Raw genomic sequence first — 12,211 nt, 5'->3', positions numbered from 1 at the left:
CATGCGTGTTCACGCTCAGGCATAGCCCGTAGCATTTGCTATCCGTAGCTTTAGCAGCAGAGAGAGAGGCAGTGCCACTTTGTCGCTGTTCCTAACGCCTAGTGACAAAGCTAGCTACATTTCTGAGGACCCTTAGCTACTTTCTGTAGAACTTTCTTCTAGATATTTCCTGCAAATTTGCAACAAAATAGCCATTTTTGTTTTGAACCGTTCTTTGGATTGACGTTGTTTCAGCTGTCATCAAGGATATAAAAGTTACAGATACTGCGAATGCTACTGGAGTGTAGCTCACCTTGTAAGATGTGTGACTCCCATGCAGAAGACCTGGGTTTGATTCTGGATGTGAACATAGTTTATTTAGTTTCTTTTTTACATTAATGGTATATTTTTTTTTACAGTAAGATGCCCAAATTTTTATTTGAGACTCGCCGAACGGCATTGAATTCACAGATAAAAAAGATGTGGGTTCAACTTTCATTTTGAAACAATTTTTCAAGCAAGGGAAGGGAATGATCTGAGCATGCAGGAGGACTGACCCATCATAAACCTTTGTCGGCTGTGCTGAAGAGAAAGGTACAGAACCAAATTATTTAATTAATTAGCTGCGCGTTCTCCTGTCCTCTGTCCTCCGGGCCACACACACACACACACACACACACACACACACGGGACTGTCTCAGCTGTTATTCAGGAGTGTGCACGTACAGCATGCGCACCTCGTGCACGAGCCTACAATTGAAGCTGCCGTTCACTTTTATGTAGATTACATCCATATATGTGACTTAACAGTGCAGCTGTGTGTTTTTCAAAGCCATAATCCTGTGAAGAGGAGCAACATCCTAAATGACATCAAACAGCAAAATCAAACTTGATTTTCTTCTTTCTGGTTTAATGGCGGATGGGATAAACAAACTGTGAACTTTGAAGTCTCGAGGGATTTCGTGATCTCACAAGTCCAGCGAGGAGCACGGCAAAGAAGCTGGTCCGAGGCTGAGATTCTCCCAGTGTGTACTGGCACGCAGCAAACGTCACGAGTAAATCATTCCACTGCCGTTCAGCTCCGCTGATGCCTTCAGTGTGAGGTAGGGGTAAGAGTGAAGCAGGGAAGTATTAAGGATTGTGTTGCCTTCTGCAATGAAATAACTGTCCCTACGAGGTATTTGGAGGGGTGACAAAAGATGGATTTGGGAAGATGCAAGAGATGGAAATTAAAGCAATGATACCCTGTGAAGATCCTGGTTCGGTGGCTGCTAATGCATGCGGACAGGAAGAGAGAAATTCTATGCATTTTGAATCTTTAGAAGTCTTCAAATTCACTTGACCCGCCGCTTTAAGAACTGAGAGCTCCATGTGATCCAAACTATGTTGTGTGCACATGTATGTACACACAGTCCCCTCCATATGGACGCAGACACACCAACTTGCTCCCTGACCCTGTAATCATCGGGGTCAATGAAGGCGTGCTTGCCAGTGAGAGCGCACATGTACACACACACACTCAGATAGAAACACACAACCTTCAGAGGCCCGTAGACCTTTACTCTTCACCTCCGGGGGGGGTGCTGCGCTCTGGTTTCTGGCTCAATCTGGGGCCTCCATTTAAAGTTCCTGCTGTTGTCAGAGCAAACAAAGCGGCGCACCAAGACGGTGCAATAACAACAGGCCCTGTTCGTATTTTTATGCTTGCGTCGAAAGAAATGTTTCCCTGACTTTCTCCATCAGCCCTGTGAATGTTTTTACTGTAAACAGCGCGGCGGGACATTCTGCGCGGCATGTGGGCTGCCCATGTGCATGTACAGTGTGTATGTGTATAGCAATGACACAGTCTTTGATTTACATGTGTGTGTGTGTGTGTGTTGTGTGTGTGTGTGTGTGTGTGTGTGTGTGTGTGTGTGTGTGTGTGTGTGTGTGTGTGTGTGTGTGTGTGTGTGTGGTCAGCATATTTCCCAGGGAGAAATAAAATCAGTTCGATCATACATAAAATGTTCCTATTGACTAATACGTTTGGAATTTAGAAAGCTTCCAAAATTTATGGAAAACTAAATGTTTGTCAATGATCCAGAATCTAGTTTACGCCGGGGACACACCGGCTGCCGAAGCGCCGGGAGGCGAAGCGCTCACGAAATTCGGCCGCTGCTCCTCAGTTCAGACCAGACGCTTGTTTCTCCGCTCCTGTCGAGGCGCGTTATTGGTAATTAGCAAAGTTGTTGATTATGTATTTATCAAAATAGTTCTTGTCTTCGCTTGGTAACAGAGGTGAAGCAGGTCAGATGAGCAGAGTGCATGAAAGACCTTGGCCACTATCTCCTGTAGATTAGGCTGTCAGAGACTTTGTGTCTCTGCTCAAGCAGACACAGCAGATCATGACCTTTAGGTCTTAAACAGGACATTCATGAAGCTACATTGAAAATGATCGATCCCTGTCTTTGCAGGCCGAACGTGAAAATAGTCTCATATGTCCTGCATTCGTTTCTGATAGGAAATAGACAGAAAAGCACTCAGTTCTGAAAATCCCGTCAGATCCATGTCCCACTGTCACTCAACATTCATGGACTCACCCGTCTTGGCTCGTGGCGGGGAAGGCTGTCATTGATTTAGCATCCAGGAATGGCAGAGAATGTCAGATATCTGAAAGGTTCATTCAGTAACAATGTTTTTATGGATATTTGGAATGTTAATTTCTACTAGGAACAATTGAATTATAGCTATCTGGACTACATATCTAGTCTGCCTAATACATGTTAAAAAGGCCACCACAGGTTTTTAGGGATTCTGAGATATCTCACACTTAATACTAGAGCAGTTGTTATTAAATCCTTTATTATATTTATTATCACAGCTGGCGTCTTCATTTGTTATTGTGACTAATCAGAATACAATTAGTACTAGTGCTTGTGGAAGAAAACCCATCTCCACGTCCATCTGCTGCACCTAAAGGATCTTCTGACATCCTTTAACTCTGCAGTCAGAGACGCTAGGGTTTCCTACTTTTCCAACCTGGTGTCCCAGAGCAAAGGGAACCCCAAGGTGCTGTTTAACACCATCAGCAGCATCGTCTCTCCTGCTTCTCCTACAGCCTCCATCCACTCTGTTGCAGACTGTGAGAACTTTCTGTCTTTCTTTGTGGACAAAGTCAATAAGGTTAGATCTAGCATCTCTCCTTCAGCCTTATCGCCGCCTCTCCCGACTCCAACCAGGCCCATCATCCTAGATAGCTTTGCTCCTGTCTCTTTGCCTGAGTTAACCAAACTAGTTAACTCTATGAAGACCTCTGCATGCCCCCTCGGCATCTTACCCTCATCTTTGTTTAAAAGTGCTTTTCAGTCCGTCGGTCCCAGCATGCTCTCTATAATTAATGCTTCTCTGGATTCTGGTCAGGTCCCTGCTTACTTTAAGAACGCTGTAATCCACCCGCTGCTTAAAAAAGTCTTGACGCCTCTCTCCATAGCAGCTTCAGACCCATCTCTAAACTTCCGTTCATCTCCAAGATCTTGGAAAAGGTTGTGGCTTAACAGCTCACAGCTGCTCTTGATGAACAGAACATCTATGATAGCTTCCAGTCAGGTTTTTGTAGAGCTCATTCTACTGAAACAGCTCTTCTTAGGGTCGCTAATGACCTTCTGACTCACAGTGATGCAGGGGACTGTTCTGTTCTGGTCCTGCTGGACCTGACTGCAGCCTTTGACACTGTTGACCATCACCTGCTACTGGAGAGGCTGAGAGACTGGGTAGGCCTGTCAGGATCTGCTCTGGAGTGGTTCTCCTCTTATCTCTCTGAGCGCTCCTTTTCTGTGGCCGTCTCCAAGTTTAGGTCCTCCACCACCTCTCTTACCCATGGTGTCCCACAAGGTTCTGTGCTGGGGCCTTTGCTCTTCCTCCTCTATCTGCTTCCTCTTCAGCACATCCTGAGCTCCTTCAAAGGAATCTCCTACCATCTTTATGCAGATGATATCCAACTATACATCTCCTTTAAGCCCCATGAGATGTCTAAGCTGCAGCTGTTACATATCTGCTTAGACTCCATCAAAACCTGGATGGCTGGGAGCTTTCTTCAGCTGAATGAAGATAAGACTGAGATCCTCATCTGTGCCCCAGACAGGCTGGTTCCCAAAGTCAGACACTCTCTTGGTCAGCTTGCTTCTCACACCAAACCTTCTGTCAGGAATCTTGGTGTGACTTTTGACCCAGCTCTCACCCTGGATTCTCATGTCAGTTCTCTTGTTCGCTCTTCCTTCTTCCATCTCAGGAACGTTGCTAAGCTGAGTCCCATTCTGTCCCGCTCTGAACTTGAGACAGTTATCCACACCTTCATTTCCTCACGCTTAGACTACTGTAACTCTCTTTTCACGTGTCTGAGCAGAACCTCCCTGAACCGTCTTTAATTTTTCAGTATAACACCAACACAAATGATTCCTGTCCTTGCATTACCTTTCAACAAACTGGAGCAGTTATTGGAGGGCTTTGTAAAATTGTTTGACTACGTTCAATTGACGTTGCGTAAACACATTTTTAAAATATCGTGCAGTGATTTAAGTAAAGGTTCACTTTGAAACGGTTTTTATATCAGCACTGAAATAAAACAGTTTGTTTATCAATCTGCATATAGCACAAGGAAGTCACCCGCTGGTTTGTGGTCAACCATTCAGAAGCAGAATTTAGCCAAGGCCACAAGGCTTAAACCAAATCGAGATAATAAGGTCCAAATATGTATCCTTGTAACTCCTCATCTTAACATATGCAAGACAAAACGGTTCGTTATAATTGTAGTTTCTAAGGAATAGGGTCCTTTCTGCACAGAAGGCACTTCTAAACCACAGGTTAGTCCCATTTTGCATCCACTCATCCTCAAAACAACATCAAAGTCAAAAATCTAAAAAAAAATTTAAAAAAAGAGGGTTGGAGGTTCACCTAGCCAAAGTGAAGAGCCCTGATGCAAGAGGCTGGACGTGAGAGATGGGTGGAGTGGAGTTTGCGGGGTCTTACCTGATACGTTGGATATTTAATTAGACGGAGGGGATTGTGAAGTGGCCGGGAATTTCACAGGAGCTTAGCTGGAAGGAGGGGAGAGAAAAGCGAGGCAGAGGAGATGGAGAAAGAAATAAAAGAAAGGAGGGAGAGAGGCCGGGGAGGGGTGGTGCTCTGAGGGTCCCTTCTCTTCTTCCTAGACTAAATTCTCTTTCTCTCGCCCCCCCCCCCCCTCTTTTTCAGAAATGAGAGAGGCTCCTGTCCTCTTGTGCCCCCCCCCCACCACCACCACCTCTAATACCCCCAGTGCCCCCCCCCCCCCCCTTCAATCTCCTTTTACTCCCCTCCCTTCACATTCCTCTCTGCCTTGTTTTCCCCAAGTTTGCTTATACACCACACACCCAAGAGAGTGTCCCATGCTCGTTCCCTATACACCCCCCCCCCCTCCCTTTCTTCCAGTGCCTTTGAATTAACCAGCTCTGGCTAATTATGCTTCCTCTTTCTTTTCTCTCTGCGGCTTCTTAAAGACTAACCCAGGACTTAGGCGCACACAAGGTACCTTTCTGTTCTGCTCATCAACATATATACTCTGTTCCTCAAAGACGCGGTGCTGCATGCCTGCCCGCCTGTCTGTGGGGGGTTTCTCCATGTGTGATTGTTTGGGGAATGGCTGGTGTCTTTGTGGCAGTATTATTTCGGGCATGTGCTGCGGTTGATCTCGCACGTCTCCCCATGTCTAAACACCTGTGGTCTGCACAGGTATTCATTTAGGTTTATGCTGGTCTGAACATTTCTTTTAATTTTTTTGTGTGTATTTTCTTATCCAGGTGTTAGATTTTATATTTTTAGTCAGTATTTGCCTTATATCTTTAAAGGTGCAATAAGTAAGAATTCTGCAGCGAACTAATCACAAAACAGTCTAATGTTTCAATCACGCTGGATGGAAGGTTACGCTGAAACAGATCTAATTCTCAGCCAGCTGGGAGTTTGCCAGTTTTTTCTTCTTTATAAAGGTTGAAGTTTTTATTTACAATCTGTCCCGCCTCCATTCTTCCTCGTTCCAGAGCCAATCATACGCCAGCCCCAAGCTGTCAACACAAACGCTGCTCTGGCATTTGTAATTTGGCACTGGCCGGCAAAAGGCAGCAGCGTTGTGGATGGAATGGAGGCCAGTAACAGGAGCAACCCAGAAGTTATCTCTTGTAACCCAAAAAGCCGTGGCATCTTTTTTTTCCCGTCTAATATTGGGTAAATGGCAGCAGAACGGCACTGCTGCAAATAGAATCCATTATATTCTATGGGGTATTTAAAACCAGCAGCAATGCAGCAATTTCCAGGCGCGTCCCACAAGCGACGCACCGCACCGCTAAAGTCAGAGTCCGGTTCTGTTTTTGCCACAAGCCCCTTCTGGGACACGCCAATTTTCGCAGTTAACATAGGGCTAGACAGGAAATCGCATACGGTTTCAGTGTAAAATGCCTGGTAATTTTCAAAATAAAAGTACCGCAGCGATGCAATTTCATATTTATGAAGCTTACTTGTGACCCAACGGCTTATTTACTCCCAGTATCGTTCCAGATGTGCAGAGGTGTGCTTTCCATGGCTTTGTTCCTGGCAGTGGAGATGAACAACATCATATATGACATCAAACAGCGATATCAAACGTGATTTCCTTCATTTTGGTTAAATGGCGGATGGCATAAATAAGCAGTGACCGTTGAAGTCTCAAGCGATCTTGTGATCTCGCAAGTCCAGTTTAAAGCACAGCAAGGAAACGGTACCAATGTGTGAAATGAACTGCTTTGACGTAAGCGAGTAAATCGTCCCGCAGCCGTTTCGCACCGCTGATGCTTCCGGTGTAAAACCGGATAACAGTGAATTCCAAATACAATAGTCTGCTCCAGCAACTCAATATTTGTGATCTAGAATATTCGGGCACTGACCTGTAACTGGCAACATTTGTTGAGAGTGGACTCATTTTTCGTGATGCCTCGACTGCAGTACCCACATTTGACCACAGGATGTCTCTCTTACATTATGCACCTTTAAGGAAGCCAAAAACAGCGCATGCTTTCTTTTTCAAGCTCGTTTTAAAAACTGACATCTTGATTCATGTGTTTCTGGATTTTATTGCAGGTATTTCTTCGCAGTGTTAGCCATCCTAACAGTTCTTGGAGTACTGAATGGATTGGTCCTTCTCCCAGTGTTATTGTCATACTTTGGACCGTATCCAGAGGTAAGATTCACAAATTAAAAGCCGATACTTTGTAATCAAGGTGTTACAGCTCTTTACAAGATGCCCTAATTTTATTGCTGTTTTTAAGGTATCGCCAGCTGATGGTTGCAGTCGCCTACCTAGCCCATCTCCAGAGGCCCCATCTAGAGTGGTACGCTTCTCGGTTCGTCCTCCCCAAACCACTGGGGCCACCACCACCACCACCACCTCAGGGGCAGTTACAGACTCGTCAGACTCAGAGTACAGCTCTAACACAACAGCATCTGGAATCAGCCAGGCGATGCAGGATTACAACCTGCACTCGCACAGGGCTGAGGAGCAGCAGTACCACCTCCAAACCAGCAGGGGTAGAGCTGCCAGGACGGAGAATGAAAGAAGAGAGGGATCAGGGCACAGACGTTTACCTCCCAGACAGCATAATCCTCCAGCCTATACCATGTCATCAGTGAGAAAATACAATTTTTATGCAATTTTTATTCTAAATGCAGACTTACAGATGTTGTCATAATGCTTTACTATCTTGCCCTGCAGTCTTTTCCCTCTCAGCGCTGTGATTCGGGGACTACGCAACACAACAGCAGCAGGGACCGTAGGAGCCAGCGGCGCCGGCAAGCCCCGCCCCCGGCCCGCCCGCGCACAGACGCTTTTGGCACTGCTACTGAGGCTGGGGGCTATCACGGCCCGCCCGGCCACAGAGAACACTCAGCAGGCCACCAGGGCTGCTCCTCCCCCAACCCTCAGCCTCATCACCACCTCCCACACCAACACCCCGGCACCGCCTCGTTCTGTCAGCCCATCACCACGGTAACAGCATCAGCCTCAGTAACCGTCGCCGTTCACCCTGCCCCCTTCTCCGCCCAGAGCCCAGCCTCTTCTTACCCAGAATACACTGCAGCAGACAGTTACGGCCCGTCGGGGCCAGAGGAGCCAGAGGCAACCTTCCAAGACCCCCACGTGCCAATTTACACTCACACAGAGGCCAGAGAAGTCAAGATGGAGGCCATGGAGCTCCAAGATTTGGAGTCAGAGGCAGCTGAGAGCAACCGTGGAGGACAGGGTAGCTGAGGTGAGACCTCAACTTCCTTAGTAGCACTTTTTTTGATACCTTTTATTGTGTTAACACCTTTACAACAAGGAATAACAATTTATTTCATTCTATTTGCAGTTTCGGAGAACAGGCGCACTATGGCCAAAGATGGACTTCTCTGTATTACTAAGCAACTGACCCAGCTTAGCCCAACCTCGCTCGCTCCCACCCCCCATAGCGAGAAGCTCGCCAGTGTTTCAATAATGGTGCTTGTTGTTACTGTAACCTATTGGACTGTTGTCATAGATATGTCTATCTATATTTATAAGTTGTACACATATGTAAATATGAACAAAAAATAGTATAATTCTAGGAGCTGTACAAATCCTCTTGTTAATAGACAGGGGCTGTCATTTTGTAAGTGTTTGTGTGTGTGTGTGTGTGTGTGTGTGTGTGTGTGTGTGTGTGTGTGTGTGTGTGTGTGTGTGTGTGTGTGTGTGTGTGTGTGTGTGTGTGTGTGTGTGTGTGTGTGTGGATCTGTGCCATTAGGAAGTGTTATCTAGAAAAAAATATATACCTGTCAGCATTCACTGTTGCTGCTCAAAATATAAAGTCTTCTAATTATTAATGTACATTTATAACACTATGCAACTGCCTACTTAAAAGTAGTGATCTGTCTGGGTACATGAATGTGTGTGTGTGTGTGTGTGTGTGTGTAAAGCTGTTTAATGTGAAACAGCTCCATTATTTTCTGGCTTATTCATTAGAAACAACTGAACATACTAATACTTCAAACAAGAGGGAAAGAGAATTATCAGTCAAAGCAAGTGTGTGTGTGTGTGTGTGTGTGTGTGTGTGTGTGTGTGTGTGTGTGTGTGTGTGTGTGTGTGTGTGTGCGTGCGTGTGTGTGTACAGGTACGCTTGTAAAACTATAAATTTTTATCACAAACCTGTGGTAGTTATGAAAGAAATATTGTTTTAACTTGACACGCCATGCGTGCTATTTAAGATGAGCTGACATGAAGAATTTTTTTTGTTTTATTTCTTCTCTTTTGGTTCTCCCAAGTTTTTGCCTTCAAACCTGTTTCTGCACTCAGCTCTGTATCACTGTCTCGTTAGGCTGGTTGTGTTTTTACTGTACGAGGTTATGTGTCGTTAAACCCTGGCAGGCTCAAAAACGGGTTATGTGTCGTCTACCCACCTCAGAAATCAACTCTACCTTTTACAGGGATCTTCACGTCGCAGATTCTGGAACAGGGTCCAAACAAGGTGCTACCTCTGCGCCTAGAGTGGCTTTGCCTTCACCGATAAGCTAAAGTTCAGACTGTATACTGTATGACCCGATCCAACATGGCACTTGACTGCATGTTCATTCACAGAAATGTCTCATCTGTAGTAGCTCTTACTCTTCCGTTCAATAAGCTAGACCGCTGCGTGCCCCCCCCCCCCCCCCAATGACAGTAAAGACAACTGGTCCTAGTTTGCACCGCAGCTGTCCCCATTGACCTCAGCTTGTAAAAATCCACAACTTAAGGCCATGACACTAATTGGATGTCTCCCCTCAGCTGCTAAATTGCACAAGCCTGAGCCTCGGGGTGGGATGGGGGCGGATGGGGTTAGCGCTTTAGTCCACCAGCCTCCTCCTCCTCCTTCACCAGCTATGGCCAGTTTAAATCTGCATGTGCCAGCAGGCGCACCTGCAACCCCTCCACCCGCCACACTTACCCCCCCCACCCCCCACCCCCCGCTCTTACTCCCTCCACATCACCATGTTGACACCTTCACTTCCTTCTAGCTCTTCCTCAAAGTTTCTTTTTGTTTATGGCACGGTATGGGGGCCAAAATTAAGACTACTGCCCAGCAGCAGGAGGCTATATAAATTCTGAAGCAAACTACCGACCTGGTTAATGATAAGATGGTGCCGATAACTGAGAGGCTGGCGCTGCTTACTGAGAAATAGTACCTTTACCAGCATTATTACTAGATACACTAGTGACTAGCAGTCCTCGGCTGGTCATTGACTGGTTCACACACTCCCTCTGCTGTCTATTAGCATGAAAAGGCTAGCGTTAGCCTGGACGAGCTGGTGTTAGCATTGGAGAGGCTAGCCATTAGCGTGTCTAGGCTGGCCACTAGCTGGATTTCCTACCTCCTCGACGGACCATTAGCATGGATAGGCTGGCATTAGCATCGGAGAGGCTAGCCATTAGCGTGCCTAGGCTGGCCACTAGCTGGATTTCCTACCTCCTCGATGGACCATTAGCATGGATAGGCTGGCATTAGCATCGGAGAGGCTAGCCATTAGCGTGCCTAGGCATGCCACTAGCTGGATTTCCTACCCCCTTGACGGACCATTAGCATGAATAGGCTGGCATTAGCATTGGAGAGGCTAGCCATTAGCATGTCTCAGAGAGTCACTAGTCAGCTAGTGGCCAGCCTAGGCACGCTAATGGCTAGTCTTTCCGATGCTAACGCCAGCCTATCCATGCTAATGGTCCGTCAAGGGGGTAGGAAATCCAGCTAGTGGCCAGCCTAGGCACGCTAATGGCTAGCCTCTCCAATGCTAACACCAGCCCGTCCAGGCTAACGCTAACCTATCCATGCTAATAGACAGCAGAGGGAGTGTGTGAACCAGTCAATGACCAGCCGAGGGCTGCTAGTACCTAGCGTATCTAGTAATAACGCCGGTAAAGGTGCTATTTCTCAGTAAGCAGCGCCAGCCTCTCAGTTACCGGCACCAGCTTATCATTAATCAGGTCGGTAGTTTGCTTCAGAATTTATATAGCCTCCTGCTGCTGGGCAGTAGTCTTAATTTTGGCCCCCATGCCGCGCCATATTTGTGTGGGTCAGTTTTCCCCTCCTGTTACATCAGCTGCTTGCAGGAAATAGGTTATTCTGTTCATTTTGTTTAGTCTCCTCCCGCTGTCACATTGGCAGCAGAGGAGCGACTCATAGCTGGCAACTATTTTATTCATTTCTATATGTTTTTTGTTTAATTGTGATATTTATATTTTTGTAATATAAAACATGTTTTTTTATTATTGTTGAGATGCCAGTGGATAACAAATGCAGGGATTTTTATGTCTATTGAGAAAAAAAACACTATTACAGTTTAATGTTTTTTTTTTACATTAATGGAGTTGATCTGTATAAAGTGCTTACTAATGTTAAATAGGAAAAAAGAGTATATAACATTTTACACTTCAGATCTCATCATAGCTCTTAGAGGATTTGAAAAGGAAAAAATTCAGACTTTCAGACTGCCATTTTGGTCTCGGTTGGCGTGGATTTATGCTGTTTTCAGTTACAAAGATAAATGTATGCCATATAATTTATTTATATGAAAATTTATTTTTGTAGTGTACATAGTAGTTGTCAAGGTGTTTGACAGAAGTATATTTCTAAAGAGTTTATATGTATTGATATACAGTAACAGAAAAAAGCCTTAAGGTGCACAGTTTCATTGCTAACTGTCATGTGAGACAACATTGCCACCTCCCCTTCAGTATTAAGTTTGGATTCTTAGGAGAGAGAGAGAGAGAGAGAGAGAGAGAGAGAGAGAGAGAGAGAGAGAGAGAGAGAGAGAGAGAGAGAGAGCTGTTTCTATGGGTTTTGTCAGAAGCTAGCCATGAAAGTAGAAAATTGTACTAGCTCTCTAAATATTAATGTTCAAACACTGATAGAATTCTAACAAATGAAAATATAACTTATTTGTCTCTTTGTTCATAACTTTAATAAATGGAAATTTAAAAAAGAGCGATTTTTGTCTGAGTGTGAGTTGATTGTCCTACGAGTAAATGTCAATCAAGTCAGATTTTCTACTAAGTGCTGAACACCACTAGCCTGGAAAACTAGACAAACCCAAACGGTAGCAAAACTATGCTGCTCTGCAGGTCGTCTAGCTAGTGGAGCTCCCAGAAAAGTTTTATAAGGGTGGTCATGGGGCCAGAGAAAATTTTGGGGTGGCACACCAAGTCCTTGTG

General features: G+C 45.4%; 1 protein-coding gene across 1 annotated transcript in view; it reads left to right on the top strand.

The window, feature by feature from the left end:
• ptch1 (patched 1) overlaps positions 1-8,504 on the top strand; it is a 75,237-nt gene extending 66,733 nt beyond the window's left edge. Inside the window, exons 21-24 of the mRNA XM_054731548.2 lie at positions 7,102-7,201; positions 7,290-7,646; positions 7,733-8,267; positions 8,367-8,504. Coding sequence (XP_054587523.2) covers positions 7,102-7,201; positions 7,290-7,646; positions 7,733-8,266 — 991 coding nt within the window. The 3' untranslated portion in view covers position 8,267; positions 8,367-8,504. The remainder of the gene's footprint in view (positions 1-7,101; positions 7,202-7,289; positions 7,647-7,732; positions 8,268-8,366) is intronic.
• The last annotated feature ends 3,707 nt before the right edge of the window (positions 8,505-12,211 follow it).

Source organism: Nothobranchius furzeri, chromosome 17 (assembly GCF_043380555.1).
Source record: "Nothobranchius furzeri strain GRZ-AD chromosome 17, NfurGRZ-RIMD1, whole genome shotgun sequence".
NCBI classification, from domain to species: Eukaryota; Metazoa; Chordata; class Actinopteri; order Cyprinodontiformes; family Nothobranchiidae; genus Nothobranchius; species Nothobranchius furzeri.
This window is presented reverse-complemented; position numbering and strand designations above follow the sequence as displayed.